Source organism: Hypanus sabinus, chromosome 21, assembly GCF_030144855.1.
Source record: "Hypanus sabinus isolate sHypSab1 chromosome 21, sHypSab1.hap1, whole genome shotgun sequence".
In the NCBI taxonomy this organism is placed as follows: Eukaryota; Metazoa; Chordata; class Chondrichthyes; order Myliobatiformes; family Dasyatidae; genus Hypanus; species Hypanus sabinus.
In genome coordinates, this window is record NC_082726.1 from 18,002,847 (window position 1) to 18,025,057 (window position 22,211).

General features: G+C 42.6%; 1 protein-coding gene across 1 annotated transcript in view; it reads left to right on the forward strand.

The window, feature by feature from the left end:
• The window catches only part of man2c1 (mannosidase, alpha, class 2C, member 1), a 124,563-nt gene extending 108,269 nt beyond the window's left edge, over window positions 1–16,294 (forward strand). Inside the window, exons 22-26 of the mRNA XM_059946069.1 lie at window positions 3,359–3,468; window positions 6,229–6,308; window positions 11,034–11,185; window positions 15,011–15,114; window positions 16,058–16,294. Of these exons, the coding sequence (XP_059802052.1) occupies window positions 3,359–3,468; window positions 6,229–6,308; window positions 11,034–11,185; window positions 15,011–15,114; window positions 16,058–16,169 (558 nt within the window). The 3' untranslated portion in view covers window positions 16,170–16,294. The remainder of the gene's footprint in view (window positions 1–3,358; window positions 3,469–6,228; window positions 6,309–11,033; window positions 11,186–15,010; window positions 15,115–16,057) is intronic.
• Window positions 16,295–22,211: the final 5,917 nt, after the last annotated feature.

Consider the following 22,211-nt stretch of genomic DNA (forward strand, 5'->3'; position numbering starts at 1 on the left):
TCCCAGAAGTGTGGTGGAACACCCAGGTGGTCTTTTGCAAACTTGAAATATGCAGCAATGTTTTTTTTTTGGAGAGCAGTGGTGTCCTTTCATGAATATCATTCTTGTTCGGTGTTTTTCTTATATGAACAGAGACTTTAACAAGTTCTAGAGATTTCTGCAGGTCTTTTGCTGTTGCCTTTGGGTTCTTTTTCCATCTTCTTCAGCATTGCACGTTGAGCTCTTAGTGTGATCTTGGCAGGATGCCCACTCCTAGGGAGTGGTAACAGTACTGAATTTCCTCCATTTGTAGACAATTTCTCTTACTGTGGACTGATGAACATTTCAGTCTTTAGAAATGCTTTCGTAGGCTTTTCCAGCTTGATGTTATCTCTACAATTCTTCTAAGGTCCCCTGAAGGTTGTTTTGATCGAGGCATGGTGCACGTAAACTAACCTTTCTTGAGAAGAGCCGGTTCTGTCAGTAACCTGATCTTGTATGTCTTTTTTATAGGGCAGGCATCTCTACAACCCACACCTCCAATCTCATCTCATTGATTGGAACAGCTGACTCCTTTTATAGAAGACATTACCCTAGAGGTTCACATACTTTTTGAATCTAGATTGTGATTGTTTAAATGGTGTATTCAGTATTGATGAGAAGTACAATTGTTTGTGCACTATTAGCTTAAGCAGATTCTGTTTGTCTATTATTGTGACTTAGATGAAGATCAGACCACATTTTATGAGTAATAAATGCAGAAAACCTGGTAAATTGCAAAGGGTTCATAAACCTTTTCTTGCAGCTGTGTACTTTGATAATAAGTGAATCTTTGTACCTTTGAATACAGATCCATAATTCTTATGAAGGGGCATCACAGGTAGACAGGGTCATAAAGAAAGCTTTTGATACATTGGCCTTCATAAATCAAAGTACTGAGTACAAGAGTTGGGATGTTATGTTGAAGTTGTATAAGACATTGGTGAGCCCTAATTTGGATTATTGTGTGCAGTCTGATCACCACCTAAAGGAAAGATGTCACTAAGATTGGAAGAGTGCGGACACAAATTACAAGGATGTTGCCAGGATTTGAGGACCTGAGTTATAGTGAAAAACTGAATAGATTAGGACTTTATTCCCTAAAGCTTAGGAGAATGAGGGGTGATTGATAAGGGTGTACAGAATTGAGGGGTATAGATAGAGTAAATGCAAGCAGGCTTTTTTTCACTGAGGTTGGGTGAGACTAGAATTAGAGGTCATGGGTTGAGGGTGAAAGGTGAAATGTTTAGGGGGAACTTCACTCAGAAGGTGAGAGTGTGGAACGAACTGCCAGTGGAAGTTGTGGATGTGGGTTAGATTTCAACATTTGGGAGAAATTTGGATAGGTGCATGAATGGGAGGGGTATGCTTGATGGGTCCAGGCAGAATAATTGTATGGCTCAGACGAGCTGGGCTGAGGTGTCTATGCTGTAGTGCTTTCTGACTATTTATAGTTACTGAGTGCATGGTGCAATTATAGTTTCCCAGAGTTCTCCTACTCTGCTGACCTTCCTGGGGTTTACTCAGTCAATCCTGCATTCCCAATCTATTCTGTCTCAATTCTAGCAATGTTGAGGTTTTAAAAGGTTTCAATTCATAAGTTACTGTATTGTGCGTGAACTGTGAATCCTTTGGAAGTGACTAATCTCTATAAGGTTGCTCTGTAATGTGCACTTTAGCTTGATAAATTATGTGCAATTATTCTTGAAAGATTGAACTACTGTAGGCTGCAAAGTGCTGAGAGTTACAAACAGTGTAATGTATTTTGGCAGAGGAAGTGGGGAGAGAGGCAATAAACACTTTGGCTAAAAAGCTTTGGCTTCTAACACCTATCAGAAAAGTCCAAATCCACTGGAGATCTTCGTGCTTTTTGCGTCCTATGGTGAAAACAGTGGGAGGTGGATGTTTTGTTGTCTGTTAGATCAATGTTTTCGTACATCATGCTCATCGTCTGAGCCACTGGGCTGTCAACGTATGATAGGCTGCCAGGCTGAATGTGTGCGGAGGTGCTGTGCCTCATTTCTTTCCTCTGCAGTTAGTTTTCTCACCATTCTGGACATGAATTACTCAGTCAGGCACATCTAAAGTGAATTATTTCCTCCTCCTCCTCAATCACTGTCGAGTTGCAGATCTCCAGATAACACAGGCCCAGTGCTTGGTCAGTACACGAAGGCTGCATGGAATGAACAGGATGAAGACAAAGCTCAGTGCTTATGCATTATTACTGGGGCTGACCACCTTTCGTCACTATTCCTGCCAGTGTTTTTCCAAGACATTTACGTTGACCCACCAAGACCTAATGTCATCCTTGGGGAGGAATTATTGATGTGCCAGTGTAAGTTAGCGTTAGTTCAACTGAACTGACTCGCATGTATCCTGGGTTCATGACCATATCTACTGTTGCCTAGGTCTGTCACAGTTAGAGCCATCAACTTTTCTGAATCACTTTTCACAATCTTGCCTCAACTGCTTTGAATCAAAATACTTCTTTTTAAATTTAAAAGTAAGCATTTTTGTAACAAATTGCATTTAGAAAACACCCCTAATGGAGCAAATCAATCCCAGCAGCGTCACAAAGAATTATCAAATGAATTCTGATATCTCTTTGATAATCCAGTCCAGAAAAGGTCTCAGTCCTGAAACATTAACAATATTGTCAGATCTTCTGAATGTTTCCAGCAAATTCTATTTTATTTAGGATTTCTAGCATCTACAGTATTTTTTTTTTTAACTTTTCACTTACTGAAAGAGAGAAGCTTCATTTTAGTGGATTTGGGAGCGTAGCAGCAAATTTTTATCAAAGCATCATAGAAAGCATCTTATCTGGATGCATTACTCTGCATGTGACCACAAGAAACTGCAGTTGTGGACATAGCACATCACAGAAATCAGCTTCCTCTCCATGGACTCTGTCTGTACTTCTTGCTGTCTCCACAAAGCAGCCAGCATAATCAAAGATCCCACTCATTCCGGAGTCCTTTTTCCCTTCTCTCCCGTTGGGCAGTAGATACAAAAGCTTGAAAGCACACACCACCACCCTCAAGGACAGCTTCTACCCCACTGTTATAAGACTATTATAAGTTCCCTAGTACAAAAACTTGGACTCACGACCTCACAGTTGACTTCATTAAGATCTTACACCTTACTGTTTACCTGCACTTCACGTTCTCCATAGCTCTTACACTTTATCCTGCATTGTTGTTGTTTTATCATATTCCACTTCCGTGCGCTGTGTAATGATCTGGTCTGTATGCACAGTATGAAAGAAAAGCTTTTCACTATACATGAGACTAATAATAAACCAATTCCAATTCGAAAACGATGTTACTTTGCTCCCTAGGTCTGGGGACACAAGTGGGCTGATCTGTCGGAGCATGGGTTTGGCGTCGCATTGCTTAATGACTGCAAGTATGGATATTCCGTGCATCGCAACACAATGACCCTCTCCCTGTAAGTACTCCGTGAAAAGCCGATTTATCGCCACCAAAATGGCCATAACAATATGACCTATAAAATAGCCGACTAAATATTCACTGTTAAGTCATAGAATCTAATAAAATATTTTACTTTGCAAAATGGTGGGTTTTTAAAGCCCTCCAGAGTTAATCCTGGATTTAATTTCTGCTCGTGGATGGAACTGCCAAAGGGTTGGTAGGGTGCTTTGGGTTGCTTCTGAGTTTAGTCATGGTTATAAAGGACGAACCTGTTTATAGTTGGCATACTTCACTGCCCCAAAACCAGCTAATGAACAATCGTTCTGTTCCTTGTTTGCTATAGCCACTGAACCAACGTTAGGAGCTAATGCAGCTTGGATCATTTAAGAGGATTTGTGGCAGATTATGTGAAAAACACTGGCTCTAAATTTAACACTATTTTCTTATGATCATAAGCTCTTTGCACACCCGCTGTTGGCCAATGTATCAAATACTGGGCTTCTATATTTTAGTAAGAGAATTAGACCACATTTGTGCTGGTCTGTGGGGAACCCAAAACTTGGCTCATAAATTCAAAGCAAACTGGCCCTGAAAACATCTGAAAACTGAGGCTTGAAAGAGACCTGGAGGATCAACTAGAAAAATCAGATTTAAACTTCTGCCAGTGAAACAGGTAAACAGGTGTCAATGTCTGGAGAGAAAGGCTGGCTTGCTCGTCTAGTGCAAATTCACAGCTGGAGTGTTCGGGAAATGATAGATTGGTTATTAAATTACTGAACTGATAGTCTAGAGATTTGGACCATCTGGAGACGTGGGTTTAAATCCCGCTGTGGCAGCTAATTAGATCATGTATTTTTTGGAATGATCCATTATCATGAAACTAATGGAAATCCATTTGGTTATTTTCCTGAGGAGAATCTCTCCCATGTGGAGGCATGTAGAGTCACAAAGGCACACATCACAGAAACAGGCCCTTTGGTCTAGCTTGTCTGTGCTGACCGTTTACCTGTGTTTGGTGCCTATCCCTCTGAGCCCTTTCCTTTTATGTACTTATCTAAATGCCTTTTAAATGCCACAATTGTACCCAACTTCATCACTTTCCTCTGACAGCTTGTTCCATATACCCACTACCCTCTGTGTGAAGAAGTTACCTCTTAGGTTCCTTTTAAGTCTTTCCCCTCTTCTTCACCTTATCGATGACACATGGAAAACTTGTAAGTTTTATACCATCCCACCTTAGAAATACCTGTCCTGTTCTTCACCATAAACCAGTGCTCTCCATCCAACAGCACTGTGTAAATATTATCTACATATCGCTCATGGCCACCTTCAAGAGCTTGTAGGAAAAGGGCACTAAAATGGCCCTGCTATAGAAGTGGGAAAAAGGAACATGACAACGGTGTGATGCATTGTTATCTGTTCTCTAAAGTGGACTAGTAATTTACCCTGTTATATCATCTCTGTACTCCACCTTCAGGAGAGGAACAAGCACAGTAAAATCTATGTGGGGATGAATATTCTTCCTCCCCTCATCTTCATGGTTGACATCACAAGTAGTAAACATTTCTCTGTGATTTAATCTCCGCCCCAGCCGTGATCCAGTAGACGAGCAGAGTGCAGGGAGGCTCACTAGTCACTGGAAAAAGGACTGTGCAGACCTGGCTCTTGCTGTTCCTGTGCTGTGTAAAATCACAGTCTTCCCCAGTCTGTCCAACTGAATTCAAACAGTGTCAGCTCTTTCATTAGAATTCTCTAAATAGAATCTCTTGTATAATCGCCCCAGAAGAAGTAGATCAGTTTCTTAAGCCTGTCTAAGTAGCTAAGCTTGTGGAGCTTTTACAGGTCCACTGTATTACCCAGTATATTAATCAGTAACATGAGAGATAAAGTTCAGTCAGTTTAGGGTCCATCCAGATGTTTCACTATCATTAGTTCCACAGGTGACCGGACTCAAATTCATCAGAAACTCATTTGTACCATGCCAGAGAAACCCCAAATAACTATTGTCTTCATGTTACCATCACTGACTTCTGTCTACTCTTCTCATTGACTCCTCCATGGCTGTTACCACTTGTGGACTGTGATTCGGCAGTCGTCCTGGTTTAGTTCTTAGAGAGGTCCCAAGCGTTTCCCGTTCAGCTTATGTATACTGTGTGGGAAGACAATATCAACACATGTCCTCAGTGGCAGATGGTGCATGAGGCACTGGAAAGGCTTTCCTTATGAAGATATACTGAGACTATTTTGCTCTCTTTTTGTGCTATTTATTATATATTTCTTATTGTAACTTATGGTAATTTTATGTATTGCTCTGTACTGCCAAAAACAACACATTTCCTGACATGTGTCGGTGATAATAAACCTGATGCTGATCTGAAGCAAGGTACTAGTGATGAATTAGTGGCTAATTTGATAAGGTTTGCAGGTTTCCTGGGGACTATTTTAGGGTGAGCAAGTCTTTAGGTCTTACCCCAGACATTAGTAACAGCAGGTGATTAAATGGTTATTGAATTTTATTGGTGTACAGTTACCTCTATGTTCCAGTATCACACAGTGTCCTGCCATTAATCCGTACCCATCAGTGATAAACAGGGTGGGTTAGTGGGACTGCAGCATTGGCACAGCATGGGTGCCACGCCTGCTGGGCCCATGGGGAGCCCATGGGACTGGCACTGTAAGTGGAATCACCAGCTCGTGGCAGCGATGGAGAAGTCAGGTGGACTTCACTTGGATCCCAGCACGGTAGCTACGTTGACAATTCTGTCTTTGTTTGCAGATTGAGATCGCCAAAGTCCCCAGATGCCATGGCTGATATGGGTCAGCATCAGTTCACGTACGCCATCATGCCCCACACAGGTAAATATTTAGGGGAAAGGTGACGTCTTTGAGAAATACACAGATTTTACAATAAATACATAAGTGAGTTCCAGGGGTGCAGTGAGGGGGAGGCAGACTTTGTTGGGGTCCTGAACACAGCTTCAGATTACAACAAATTACAGTGACTTAGGAAAACATGTCTTTGTGCACAGCAAGGTCACAAAGTTATAGGAAATTATTTTGCTAAATTTTTGAATATATAACAGTGCAGTCCAGATAAAGAGTCATTAGGACTGTTCTAGTTAGCGGGTAAGCACAAGAAGTGGGTACGCTACCTGTGAAGAAGATCGGAACTGGTTTAGATTCACAGCACAGAAACGGGCCTTTCGGCCCAACTAGTCCATGCCAACCTATTAATCTGCTTAGTCTCATTGATCTGCGCCTGGACCATAGCCCTCCATGTATACCTATCCAAATTTCTCAAATCCACCACTTCTGCTGGCAGTTTTTTTCCACACTCTCAATCACCTTCTGAGTAACGAAATTCCTTCTCATGTTTCATCCCAGTTTGGCAGAAGAATAAACCAGGGAAGATAGTACACCCGTGGCTGACGAGGGAAATTAGGGATAGTATCAAGTCCAAAGAAGAAACATACAAGTTAGCAAAAAAAAAAGCAGCACACCTGAGGACTGGGAGAAATTCAGAGACCAGCAGAGGAGGACAAAGGGCTTAATTAGGAAAGGGAAAAAAGATAATAGAGAAAGCAGGCAGGGAACATAAAAACTGACTGTAAAAGCTTTTATAGATATATGAAAAGAAAAAGATTGGTCAAGACAAATGTAGGTCCCTTACAGTCAGAAACAGGTGAATTGATCATAGGGAACAAAGACATGGCAGACCAACTGAATAACTACTTTGGTTCTATCTTCACTAAGGAGGACGTAAATAATCTGGAAATAGTAAGGGACCGAGGGTCTAGTGAGATGGAGGAACTGAGGGAAATACATGTTAGTAGGGAAGTGGTGTTAGATAAATTGAAGGGATTAAGGGCAGATAAATCCCCAGGGCCAGATGGTCTGCATCCCAGAGTGCTTAAGGAAGTAGCCCAAGAAATAGTGGATGCATTAGTGATAATTTTTCAAAACTCCTTAGATTCTGGATTAGTTCCTGAGGATTGTAGGATGGCTAATGTAACCCCACTTTTTAAAAAAGGAGGGAGAGAGAAACCGGGGAATTATAGACCGGTTAGCCTGACATCGGTGGTGGGGAAAATGCCAGAGTTGGTTATCAAAGATGTGATAACAGCACATTTGGAAAGAGGTGAAATCATCGGACAAAAGTCAGCATGGATTTGTGAAAGGAAAATCATGTCTGACGAATCTTATAGAATTTTTTGAAGATGTAACTAGCAGAGTGGATAGGGGGGAGCCAGTGGATGTGGTATATTTAGATTTTCAAAAGGCTTTTGACAAGGTCCCACACAGGAGATTAATGTGCAAACTTAAAGCACATGGTATTGGGGGTATGGTATTGATGTGGATAGAGAACTGGTTGGCAGATAGGAAGCAAAGAGTGGGAGTAAACGGGACCTTTTCAGAATGGCAAGCAGTGACTAGTGGGGTACCGCAAGGCTCAGTGCTGGGACCTCAGTTGTTTACAATATATATTAATGATTTAGACGAGGGAATTAAATGCAGCATCTCCAAGTTTGCGGATGACACGAAGCTGGGCGGCGGTGTTAGCTGTGAGGAGGATGCTAAGAGGATGCAGGGTGACTTGGATAGTTCAGGTGAGTGGGCAAATTCATGGCAGATACAATTTAATGTGGATAAATGTGAGGTTATCCACTTTGGTTGCAAGAACAGGAAAACAGATTATTATCTGAATGGTGGCCGATTAGGAAAAGGGGAAGTGCAACGAGACCTGGGTGTCATTGTACACCAGTCATTGAAGGTGGGCATGCAGGTATAGCAGGCGGTAACTGAAGAGATTGACTGAAAAGAACGTTGAAAGTAAAATCGCCAAGTATACTGAAGTCTTGAAACAACATGGTGTCCTTGTTTAATATATATACTATGGCATTGACAGTAAATGTATTTTAAAAAAGGAGAAAAAAAAGGCAAATGGTAAGTTGGCATTCATAGCAAAAGGATTTGAGTACAGGAGCAGGGAGGTTCTACTGCAGTTGTACAAGGCCTTGGTGAGACCACACCTGGGGTATTGTGTGCAGTTTTGGTCCCCTAATCTGAGGAAAGACATTCTTGCCATAGAGGGAGTACAAAGAAGGTTCACCAGATTGATTCCTGGGATGGCAGGACTTTCATATGAAGGTAGACTGGATCGACTAGGCTTATAGTCATTAGAATTTAGAAGATTGAGGGGGGACCTTATTGAAACGTATAAAATTCTAAAGGGATTGGACAGGCTAGATGCAGGAAGATTGTTTCCGATGTTGGGGAAGTCCAGAACGAGGGGTCACAGTTTAAGGATAAAGGGGAAGCCTTTTAGGACCGAAATGAGGAAAAACTTCTTCACACAGAGAGTGGTGAATCTGTGGAATTCTCTGCCACAGGAAACAGTTGAGGCCGGTTCATTGGCTATATTTAAGAGGAAGTTAGATATGACCCTTGTGGCTAAAGGGATCAGGGGGTACGGAGAGAAAGCAGGTACAGGGTTCTGAGTTGGATGATCAGCCATGATCATACTGAATGGTGGTGCAGGCTCGAAGGGCTGAATGGCCTACTCTTGCACCTATTTTCTATGTTTCTATGCTTCCCTTAAACAGTTCACCTTTCACCCATAAACCATGACATCTAGTTCTAGACTCACCAAACCTTAGTGGAAAAAGCATGCTTACATCTGCCCAATTTATACACCCTCATAATTTTGTATATTTCTATTAAATCACTCCTTATTCTCCTATGCTGCAAGGAATGGTCCTAATCTATTCAACCTTTCCCTGTAACTCAGGTCCTCAAGTCCTGGCAACATCCTTGTAAATTTTCTCTGCATTCTTTCAATCTTATTGATATTATTCTATAGGTAGATGAGAAAACTGCACACAATACTCCAAATTAGACCTCACCAACGTCATTTACAACTTCAACATAACATCACAACTCCTGTACTCTTGATTTATGAAGGCCATTGTGCCAAAAGCTCTCTTTATGACCCTTTTTCCCCCATTTAGAATCTGCATAAATATATTGAAACTACTGCCATTATGATCACTGGATGCCAAGTGTTCCCCCTGCACAAACTTATGTCACCTTCCTATCCATAAGATTGATACCAACGTGGACCACGAATACTGGCTGCTCACCCTCCCACTTAAGAATGCAATGGACTCAATCTGCGATGTCCCTGATCTTGGCACTCGGGAGGCAACATAGCATCCAAGGAATCTTGTTCTCATCCACAAAACCTCCTGCCTGTTCCCCTAACCAATGAAATTCCTATCACTACAGATCACCTCTTCTCTCCGTTTCCCTCTAAGCAACAGAGCCAGACTCATTGCCAGAGACCTGACCCCTGTGGCTAGGTCATCCTCCTCCAACGGTGCCCAAATACTGTAGTTGAGGGGAACGTCCACAGAACTACTCTGCGCTAGCTGCCTATCCTCTTTCCCCCTCTTGACGGCCATCCAATTACTTGTGTCCTGCGCATTGGGTGTGACTACCTCCCTATACATTATGTCCTGTCAGTCAACCCCTTTGCCTCCCGGATTTCATCCAGCACCTCCAACTCCTTAACACAGTCTGAAAGAAGCTACAACTGGATGCACTTCTTGTGGGTGTGGTTATCAGGGACATTGGAGGTCTCCCCACCTTCCCACGTGCCACAAGAGGAACGTTTTCCATGGCATTTCTACTGCTGTAACTGTGTAATAAGAATGAAAGATAAATTAAATGAAAAAAATTAGCTGCAGCCTCTGCCTCCCCTTGGCTTCTATGAGCCAAAGCCTGAACTCCCTACACTAACACTGGCCCGCTCCCACAATGGCCACTCTGCTTAAACTTAACTTCTTTTAGTGGTCCTTACCAAGAGCCTAATTTTGCACACTTCAACATTTCCGAGAGAAGTGTGGTGTGCAGAATGTCCTGACTGTCCCTGTTTGCATGCTTTTTAAATCTCTCTTTTGCTATGCACACTCCAACGTTGCCGAGAGAGAATGTCCTGACTGTTAGTGGGAAACTGAATGAATGAAGAATCACTTAACACCCAGGTCTGTGCCAGTCATCATAGGTTTTTTATTGTTTTACATTGGTGAGGAGTGAGGCTGAAAGCCTCTGGCAGCTTCTCCGCTCAATAAGTAAAACCAATACATGTTCTCCAGTCTGTCCCAGCCAGCTAAAATCAATCACAGCTCATACATTACATATATGACCAGTTTAGAACCACTGAGTTTACCAGATAAGAGACTACCTGTCCTTGGTCGTGTACAGTGAACCCTCGTATTCAGAATTCCTTTGGGCTGATGAAAACTCTCTTCATCGCTGCTTCTGCAGTAACCACAGTGGTCAAGTCCCTCAGTGTTAAATACAATCTGCATTTCTCCACTTTGTGGCACTGTGGTTGCCTCTGCCCTGGTCTACTCCCAACAGTCCCGTTACTGAGCCCTCTGAGTGAGGAATGCTGACTTGTATCTGAACTAGAATTGAATGACTAACCTGATGGTTTTAAACCATTGCTGTTTTTTTTAACTCTAGTCCTAGTGTCAGCTGTAATGCTAGTCCTGAGTGCCTGTGCTGTTTTCTCTGCAGGTTCTTACCAAGAGGCCAATGTGATCCAGTTTGCCTACAACATCAACTACCCCTTGCACGTTGTACCTGCTGAACCCAGTGTCACTGCCCCCCGTTCCTGGAGTGCGTTTTCGATCCTATCTCCTGCCGTCGTTCTCGAAGCTATTAAACAGGTAAGAGTACTGGAGAGCTGTACACAAAGCACTCAATGTGTCATGCAGCATATGTGGAGGAAAATGGGCGGTCAGAGTTTCAGGTGGAGACCCTTCATGGGAACTGAAAAGGTAGCGGGGGAGTTAGCCAGTATAAAGCTAAAGGGGAAGGGGGTGGAGGAAGAACTAGCAGGTGATGGGTGGATCTAGGTGAGGAGGGAGAGTTACAGAGGACGAGTTGAACATATTTTTAAATCCAGTTTTTAATTGTGCAATATTTCTGTAGTTCACAATGAAACTGAGGAGGTATCACTGCATCAAAGAGTAACTGATTTTTTTTTAGTAAGTTTGATAGCATATTGGATATTAACCCAATAACAAAGCCATTAGATATAGGAGCAAAATTAGGCCATTCAGCCCATTGAGTCAGCTCCTCCATTTCATCATGACTGATCCATTTCCCTCTCAAACCCATTTTCATGCTGCCTTCCTGTAATCTTTCACGCCCTGTCTAATCAAGAACCTATCAACCTCCGCCTTAAATACGGCCACTGACCCGGCCTCCACAACTGCCTGTGACAATGAATTCCACAGATTCACCACACTCTGGATAAAGGAATCCCTCCTCATCTCTGTTCGAAATGGACGTCCCTCTGTACTGAAGCTGTAGCCTTTGGCCCTAGACTCCTCCACCATAGAAAACATCCTCTCTATCTAGAATAGGTTTTAATGAGATCCTCTCCTCGTTCTTCTCAAGTCCAGCGAGTAAAGGCCCAGAGCTTTCAATCGCTCCTCATCCACTAAACCTTTCATTCCCGGAATCATTCTCATACACCTGCTCTGAACCCTGTCCAAAGTCAGCACATTTTTCCTTAAATAAGGGGCTCAAAACTGCTCACATCCTTCAAGTGAGACCTCACCAGTGCTTTATAAAGCCTCAACATCACATCCTTGCTTTTATATTCTAGCCTTATTGAAATGAATGCTCACATTGCACTTGCCTTCCTCAACACCAACTGAACCCGCAATTTAACCTTTAGACACAAGGACGCCCAAGTTCCTTTGCACCTTGGATTTCTGAATTTTCTCCCAGTTTAGAAAATAGTCCAGGCTTTTACTCCTTCCTCCGAAGTGCATGACCATGCAACTTCCGGACACAGTTCCATTTGTCTCTTCTTAGCCCATTCTCCTAATCTGTCCAAGTCCTTCTGCAGTCTCCCTCCTCCTCCTACGCTACCTGCCCCCCTCTGTCTATCTTCGTCTGGTCTGGAAACCTGGCCACAAAGCCATCAATTCAGTCATCCAAATCATTGATATACAACGTAAAAGGAAGTGGTCCCAACACTGAACCTTACGGACCACCACTAGTCCCCAGCAGCCAATCAGAAAAGGCTCCCTTTATTCCCATGCTTTGCTTCCTGCCAATCAGCCAATGTCCTATTTATGCTAGTATCTTCCCTATAATACCATGTACTCTTTCCTTGTTAAGCAGCCTCCATGTGCAGCACCTTGTCAAAGGCCTTCTGAAAATCCAAATACACAACATTTGTCTATTCTGCTTGTAATATCCTCAAATAATTCTAACAGATTTGTCAGGCAAGAGTTTTCCTTAAGTAAACCATGTTGACTTTGGCCTATTTTATCATGTCCCTCCAAGTACCCTGAAACCACAGCCTTAACAAACCACTCCAGCATCTTCCCAATCACTGAGGTCAGGCTAACTGGCCAATTATTTCCTTTCTTCTGTCTCCCTCCCTTCTTGAAGAGTGAAGTGGAATTTGCAATTTTCTTGCCCTCTCGAACCATTCCAGAATCCAGTGATTCTTGAAAGATCATTACTAATGCCTCCACAATCTCTTCAGCTTTCTTTTTCAGAATCCTGGGGTGCAGTCCATCTGGTCCAGGTGACTTATCAACCTTCAGACCTTTCAGCTCCCCAAGCATCTTCTCCCTAGTAATAATGATTGTGCACATTTCTGTCCCCTGACACTCTTGAAATTCTGGCATACTGCTAGTGCCTTCTGTAGTGAAGACTGATGCAAGATAGCAAGATACTTATTCAGTTCATCCGCTATTTCCTTGTTCCCTGTTGCTATCTCTCCAGTGTCATTACCCAGCGGTCCAATATCTACCCTCACCTCTCTTACTCCTTATATATCTGAGACACATCCAAGAGGACCACACCCTTGTCGTGGTTTGGAGGCTTGCGAGCCTCAATGACCTGGAGAGCTATGTTGGCTGGAGTCAGGAGTTCATGCTTTGGCTCTTGGTAGGGTCAGCCAAAGCCAAAAAGGTCCACTGGTCCTCCAGGTTCAGGGGTTCAGCTTAAGGCTAACAACCCTAACTGATCGGAAACAGCAAAGAAAAGTGCTTCTACGTCTAGTGTGATGGTATTGCTGAGTCTTCAGTAGTGAAAACTGAGCAACTGACACAATGAAGGAAGCCCTGAACACCGTCAGAGATGGAGGATCTTCATTGCTGCCCTGAACGCCAATAGCATAATGTGCAGTAGAGATACCTGAAATAACTTTTGGTATTCTCTTTAATATTGTTGGCTAACTTACCTTCATAGTTCATCTTACCCCCCCCCCCCCCCATGGCTTTTTTAGTTGCCTTCTGTTGCTTTTTAAAAGCTTACCAATCCTCTAACTTCCCACTAATTTTTGTTTTATTTTATGCCCTTTCATTTGCTTTTATGTTGGCTTTGACTTCCCTTTCCAGCCATGGGTGTGTCATCCTGCCTTTAGAATACTTACTCTTCTTTGGAATCTATCTATCCGGTACCTTCTGAATTGCTCCCAGAAACTCCAGCCATTGCTGCTGTGCCATCACCCCTGCTAGTGTTCCCTTCCAATCAACTGTAGCCAACTCATCTTTCTTTTGGCCCAAAACATTGACTGTTCCATAGGTGCTGTCTGGCCTGCTGAGTTTCTCATGCCTCTGTAATTCCTTTTATTCTATTGTAATACCGATACATCAGACTTTATGTTCTCCCTCTCAAATTACAGGATGAATTCTGTCATTTTATGATCACTGCCTGCTAAGGATTCCCTTACCTTCAATACCCTAATTAAATCTGGTTCATTACACAACGCCCAGTCCAGAATTGTTGATCCCCTAGTGATCTCAACCACAAGCTGCTCTAAAAAAGACATCTGTAGATATTCTACAAGTTCTCTGTCTTGGGATCCAGCCTCAACATGATTTTACCAATCTACCAAATTTCCCATGACTTTCGTAACATTATCCTTAACCAGAGGCACAAGTTTCAATTCCTGTCTGTTAGGGAGGAATTTTAATTTAAAGAGATACATTAAATGTGGAACACCAAGCAAGAGGATGGGTAGTAACCATCAGTGTTGTGGATTGCTGTAAAATCCTGTTAGGTTTATTGATGTCCTTTGGAGAAGAAATCTGCTGCTTTGCTGAGTCTGGCTGTATTTGATTCAAACTCAAAGTAATTCTGTTAGAGTTTACTACCTCCTGAATGTGTGGCAAGTCAGGTAGTTCACGGATAATAATGTGACTTTGCCATGACCAAATCAGTTTTTAAAGAGGTTACTACCTGTGGAATGGTTTGCAAGTCATGTAGTTCACGGATAATAATGTGACTTTGCCATGAAGAAGTCCGTTTTTAAAGGTTTACCTTGATGCAGCCAAACACCTTCATCTTTCACCAGGAGGGATGCTAGTATGACTGCTGCTATTAGTGCTATGTACGGAAAAGATTTGTAGGTGATATTTTCTTTGAACCTTGCAAAAGATCGTGACTCCCTGAAATGAATTTTTACTGTATAGAGGAAGGCAAATATTTTGTGAACTGATCCTTGCTGTTCATTCTGATAGGCTGAAGACAGGAACGATGCTCTAGTTATCCGACTGTACGAATCTCACGGTAGCACAGTGGACACTTGGTTGCACACTTCACTGCCTGTTAAACAAGCACTTTGGTAAGTAGCGGTGAGCGTTGTCAGTAAACAAACCTTAGAACGGCACTTAGATCAAAGGTTATTGTGGGAAAGCTCAGATAACACATAATAATACTCTGTATTATTAGTCTTTGTACTTAAGGAAGGGTGTAAGTGGGTGGGAAACAGTTCAGAGGTTTACTGGAAAAGCGTAGTATCTGGAATGGGCAGGACGAGGGTTCAGCAGGCCAGGCTTGTACCCACTACAGTTTAGCAGAATGAGATGTGACTTGATTGAAACATTGATAAAACCAGAGGCTGGTTTAAAGAAAGCTGCCTATTTAAGCAGTATGTTGAGTCTCTGGCGATCTCATGTCAAGGTCAATGGAAGAAGTATCTTTGAAAATTCTTAAGGCAGAGATAGGTAGATTCTTGATGAGTGAAGGGATGATGGCTTGGTGGGGCTCGGCTGTGTGCTAATTAGATCAGCCGTGGTCTCGTGAAATGGTTGAGCTTCAGCCAATTGGTCCTGCTGCTGTTAGTAAAACACATGGAGGGCATCCATCAATGCAGGTTGGTTTAATAACCAGAATGGGTGAGAAAAGGAAATACAGCTCTCATTTTGTTACAGAGTGAAGGCACGTTAGACCTACTTGTGGGGACGTGCGAGGTGTGACTCATGTTCAGTGTTCTGGCCGGGACCGGATTCCTGGTTACAAAACAATGGGTGCAGATGTTTGTTCTTGCCTCAATCATTAGCTCAGCTCCTCTCAGGAAAACAGGATAAATTTCTGTACCTTCCTTCAGCTGAAAACAGATCTCACCGGGATAGGAAATCGACTGGATTTCATGCTCCTTTTTTCAAGGGCTGTGGCATATTTGTAACTACAGCTCAGGAAGTTATCTACATTCAGTAGCAATTATGCTGCAATCTACTTGGGTCTTCTGAATTTACACCTTAATATTTACTGCTTCCCTTTGGCAGGTGTGACCTCCTGGAGCAGCCACTGGCACCCAAGCCTCTTCCCATCAAAGATTTTAAGATCAAACTCTCCTTCACTCCATTTCAGATCCGTTCCATGATTCTCATTTTCTGATGTTGTAATGTACAAATGGTATCATATGTAATTAACACTTTGATGTATTGAGATTCTTCTATACATAGAATCATGAACTCTGTGCTGCACAGTGATGTGAATAAAGAGCATGCTCTGACAAAGTATTTTCCCTCTCCATTATCTATCATTTCCTGTCACTGATTTACTGCTTTTGATGAGGTTAGTGTGGGTCTTTACGCACGGCTCTGCAGCAACGCTGACTTGTACTTTGCATTGCTGAGCAGTAATCAGACCATTAGCAGGAAGCATTTAGGATGGAAAGCTACTGTGATAAATATCTGCAGCAACTCATCTGGACAGACAGCATCTCCGGCAGGAGATGCCATTAACATTTCAGGTCCAAAGACCTGACAAACTGATTTCAACCGGAAATGGTACTCGTTTCCCTTCCCGCACCCGCTGAGTTTTTATGCCATCTGCAGATGCTTTGATTTCCAAGGAGATTGGTCTCATGTTCAGGGAATCACAGAACTGGTGGCAAGTAGTGGAATGTGGAATTCCTATCATGGATGAAAATTGTTAAAAGGTGGCTAGAATCCAAAGCATTATGCAGTAGGGGAAAATAAAGATGACCTTCATTTGTTCACGTACATTGAAACTCAGTGAAATGCATCATTAGCATCAATGACCATAGTCCGAGGATGTGCTGGGGTTATCACCGTGCATCTGGCACCAACTCACGAACCTTAACCATACGTGGGAGAACATACTAACTCTTTAGACTTTAGCAGGAATTGAACATATATGCTAACCACTATGCTACTGTGCAAATATAAGTGCATTCTCATATTTCCATGGCCATGCTTACTTCTCACCCCTTTTCATTATCTCCCTGCTTACAATAGTTTACAATGGCAATTCATTCAACAACCAACACTACTTTGGGATGTAATGGTAAAGCCTCTGCTTTCCTCACCTTGGGGAACTCACCTGGTCACAGCAAGACCATGCAAACTCCACACAAAGATTAGGATTAAATGCTGGTCACGGAGTCCCAATTTCAGGCAAATCCAAGTACCATCTGGTTCCTGATTCTACATCTTAAAATCCACAAAGTGTGTATACATGTGCCAATTCCACTGGTTAAAATTTAAACCAGGCAAACTGCACCTTATGGCCACACAAAAAGCAGCAAGAATAATCATTGAGTAGTTTTTGGATTTACTAGAATCACACTATTTGAGCAGTGACCAGTCACAACTGGGGGGGAGGTTTAGATTATTCCTCACCACTCAAAACACAACTGTTTAGTAAACAGCAGCTTCCAGAGGCCAAGCTTACTGTGCATCGGTGGCGGCATCTTTGCTGTGTTAGCTGAAGTCCCTGGGTATTCAGACTGTGACGTGTCTATAGCAACCCGCACCATCTAGCCAAAACATAGCTTAAAACCAGAGACAAAACATCAATGTAACCTACGCCTTACATCATTGGGGAAAGTAGCACAGTTAAATTGTGTGGGGATGATGAACTTGCCACACTAAAGATGAAATCAAATGATTTCCACATCAGTTTCCACTTCACAACAGTTGTAGTGCTTCAGCTCCAGACATCAGTAGTTGGACTGAAATTCGGGCAATTGGAAAAACTTTGTGGGGGGGGGGGGTGGGAGATGGAGAAGGTTTTACTCATTTACATTCAGTTTGTTCGTTCTGCACAGCAGGCAGGCTGAAGTATGGAAATCAATACTGCACCTCTGTACGTTGCAGAAGGAAATTCACTGCAATAAGCAGCTACTGCCAGAAACTAGGATGGTTCAGAACTACAATCCACTCAAAAGAAATTCCTCCTCAATCTCCATTCTATTCTGAGGTTTCTAGTCCTGGACTCCCCCTTTATAGGAAACATCCTCTCCACATCCGCTCTATCAACTTTCAACATTAGATGGGTTTCATTGAGATCCTCGTCATTCTTCTAAGTTCCAGTGAATGCAAACCCAGAGCCATGAAACACTCTTTCAATCCTGGAATCATTTTCGTGAACCTCCTTTGAACCCTCTCCACTGTCACTACATCCTTTCTTAGAGAAAGGGCCCAAAACTCTTCACAATACTCTGTGAAGCTTCACCAATGCCTTACAAAGCCTTAGCATTAAATCCTTGATTTTACATTATAATCCTCTTGAAATGAATACTATGGATTCAAACTGTGTTGGCCATTGATGCAATTGACATATTTCTCTAAATATGTCCATGTATGTGTGTTAAAACATTAAGTACTCAAGGAGATCACAGTTTAATTCTGAGCAAAGTCATACCCTATATTTGTAATTTATTAAGAGATCCTCACAGATGTGATGCAGCAATAAATAGTTCCAAATTTTCTCAAACATGCAGGAGAATGGGTCCCAGCAATTGTGCATAAAAGGGCTACTGCAGTCAGGGTTGAATGTAATTTTTGCAAAATCTGATGGAGTTCAGAAATGTGATCCTTTCTTCTGCAACGGATACAATTTTTGACAGTAAAGAAGCTGCAGATGGTAAAAGGCCATCATCTGCCAGCTCCACGTCCACAAAGGCTCATGGTTTGCAACATCTTTTCTGCATGGGTATCACCTGCTGTCTGGGAAAGTACAATTGTCAAGGAAGCTGAAGGTGCCATTGATGAGGATGATTATATCTGAGCACTTAAAGTACCAATGGTTCAGATTTTTCCCAATAGAGACTTCGAAGAATCTACAAAATAGGTGAAGTTTAATCAGATGATAAACATAATTGGAAACAGAGAGAATGTCTCCATTAATGGGTGGGGTAGCAGAGCATGAATTGCTCAACATCTGCAGTTTTTAGATGGTGTGTTCAAATTATCAGGAAAATACCTACAATCTCAAGTTGTATGTGAAGCCTGTTTAACATTAGGGTATCTCTTGCCTGTTCTGGGAAACTGGTGCAGAAGCTATTATGCCAAATCTATTCAACCCTGTCCCTAATAGTGCCAAAATTATAGCCAGATCTGGTAGAGCAGATAATAGATTCGATATACCAACTTCCATAGATTAACACCGATTATCCCAAGCACCTGTGCATCAAAGTCTTTGGAAGTTTGGAGGTGTTCATTTGAATTTTTTGCAAAGGTTACTGCTGAAATGACAAATGCATTCATTCAAAAGAACATCCATCACTTCTGGATGAAACAATAATGAAGGTAACTGTCCTGATGAAGGGTCTCAGCCCCCCACATCAGCTGTCTATTGCCCCTCAAGCTACCTGACCTATTGAGTTCCTCCAGCAACTTGTGTGTTCCTCATGACTTACAACGTCTGCTGAAAACTCTTGTATCCATGAAGGTGATTTAGAAATCATGCTAGAAGCTCAAAAAGTGCATTTGGATTTTCACAGCCGCTCCCACAGAGAAGCTGAAGTTTTGTTGAGTTAATTGGAACCTGCCTATCAGAAGCCCCCAATTAACACAAGAGGTTCTGCAGATGTCAGAAATCCAGAGTAACACACAAAATCCAGGAGCATCTCATCAGGTCAGGCAGCATCTATGGAGAAGGGAATAAATAGTCGACATTTCCAGCCAAGACCTTGCAACAGGACTGGAAAGGATGGAGGAAGATACTGCAATAAGGGGAAAGAGTACAAGCTGGTAGGTGATAGATGAGACCAGGTTGGGGGTGGGGGTGGGGATGGGGAGTGAAGTAAAAAGCTGGAAGGGGATAGGTGTAAGAGGTGATGGCCAGAAGAAGCAGGACCCCGAAAGAAGAGTGAGCCGTGGAAAGCAGCATTTGTCAGTAGCCATACACTTCACTTTGATTCCCACTGACACATTGGTCCATGGCTTCTTCTACAGCCATAATGAGGCTGCACAGGTTGAAAGAGCAACACCTCATATTTAGTCTGGGTAGCTTCCAACCTTAATGGCAGGAACATAAATTTCTTTAACTTCAATAATTATTCCCCCCCCTCTCTTTTTCCATTCCCCATTCTGATACCCCTTTCACCCCTTTTCTCCTCACCGATCCATGATTCCTTCTCCCTTTCTCCCCTCCTGCTTTCCTTTCTTCCATGGTCTACTGTACGCTCCTATCAGATTCCTTCTTCTTCAGCCCTTTACTTCTTCCACCTATCACCTCCCAGCTTCTTACCTGAACCCTCACCCGACCTGATTTCAACTATCACCTTCTAGGTTGTACTCCCCTCTCCCACCATCTTATTCTGGCTCTGCCCACCCCCCCCCCCTTTCCTTTCCAATCCTGGGCCTGAAACATCAGCTACTTATTCCCTTCCATTGATGTTGTTTGACCTGTTGCATTCCTCCCTGATTGTGTGTGTGTGTGTGTGTGTGTGTTGTTCCGGATTTCCTGCATCTACAAAATCTCTTGTAGTTAAAGTTGGGAGTTTGGACAGGAGCTGGTGTCAAAGTCCAGTTTGGAGCTGGAGAAGTCTGCGAGTTTGACAATTCAGGGCCAGGACTAGAGGCCCTGGAGTTGACCTGTCCTGAGTCGGAGGCCTGTCTGTGGGTGGGTGAGGGGTTGGGGAAAGGGGCTTATTTTGTTGTTCCTGCTCTGCTGAACTTTGTGGGCATGCAATGTTGGTGCTGTAATGTATGGTGACACGTGCACAGCACATCCTCGGACTGTGTTGGTCGCTGATGCATTTCACGATATGTTTCAATGTACAGGGGGACAAATAAATCTAATCTTTATCTTTTACCATAAGGGATAAAGCGGACTTAATACTTGTGGACAAAATTCAGACAAATTAACAAATATAATTGTCTAATGATTTCTGAGTCAGTTACTGATACAGCAAGTCTGAGGTACCTTCTCCACCAGAACTAAAGGAATTAAAAATGAAACGTGCAATGTTTGGAATGGAGAGCATGATGAGGAAAATGTTAATGTTTCAAACAAAACAATATGATCAATCAAATCAAAGTAACACCTTTAAAAACCCACTTCTTCATAGAAAATAAACAGCAGTAAACTTTAAAAATCTGAACATCAAGTGCAGCTCAGTAGACAAACAGGAAGTGAGCTTCAATATAAAGTTAAATGCAGGGGAATGTCAGGGAACCAATTAACTAAATGGCGGAGGAGGAAATCATCAGGATGGCTTCAAAAGGAAATTTCAGACCTTACAACTGAGCAGCTGAAGGAATAGTAGATACTGGCGGAACCAAATTCATTACATCGCCATCACACAGCCTCTAGGTAACATGCCTTTTCAAGATCAGTGCTTCAACCAAAACTTACGTTGCGGTGGTTTCTGTCCCGGGAAGCTGAAATAATATTTGTTCAACAAAATAGATGTCGTTTGCGAATTTATTTGCATTTCATTCTACAGCTTGAGCAATTCAAGTGAAATGAGTGAGACACACAAGACCGCAGATGCTGGTACGATAAACAAACTCGGTGGGTCAGGCAGCATCTGTGGAGAGAAATGGACGGTCAGTGTTTTAAATCAAGACCTTTCTTCTGGACTAAAAGAATTAGTGAGGTTGCCAGTATGATGTAGTATTTGTGATTCCCATTGCTCTTTGACCACATTGGCCATGTCCCTGTACTCTTCCAGTCCCAGATGGAGGGAAATGTCAACCGTCCACTTCCCCCCACAGATGCTGCCTGACCAACTGAGTTTTGCTTTTTGCTCTAGTCTAAGTGAGTTGTTAACCGGGCTCAGTCTGAAGAGTCCTTGCCCATGGAGACAAATGCAAAATAACATTGAGAATGCTACATATTGTTTCCGATGGATAGTGAAGTTGTAATCTAACAATGGTCGGCTGGTATGCTCAGAAGTGGAGGTAATGCACTTCAGTGTTACGTGTCCAACTTGCCCAAAGGAGAAGTGAAGCCTGGCTGATGGAGATGAGGTGGTCGTCAATAACCAGTCAGCTCTTCATTCCAAGTGTTCCTTTAAAATTACAGGACTTCCCTCCTATGACGGTGGCATTCAGCAGCTACGTTTGGAGGTGAAGAGAAGCTTCTAAATTCACACTATCTCCCACAACCAGACCTGGAAATGGAATGAAATGTCTGCACTTTGCTTTACAACAATCGATGGAGGAAAACAACAAATGTGAT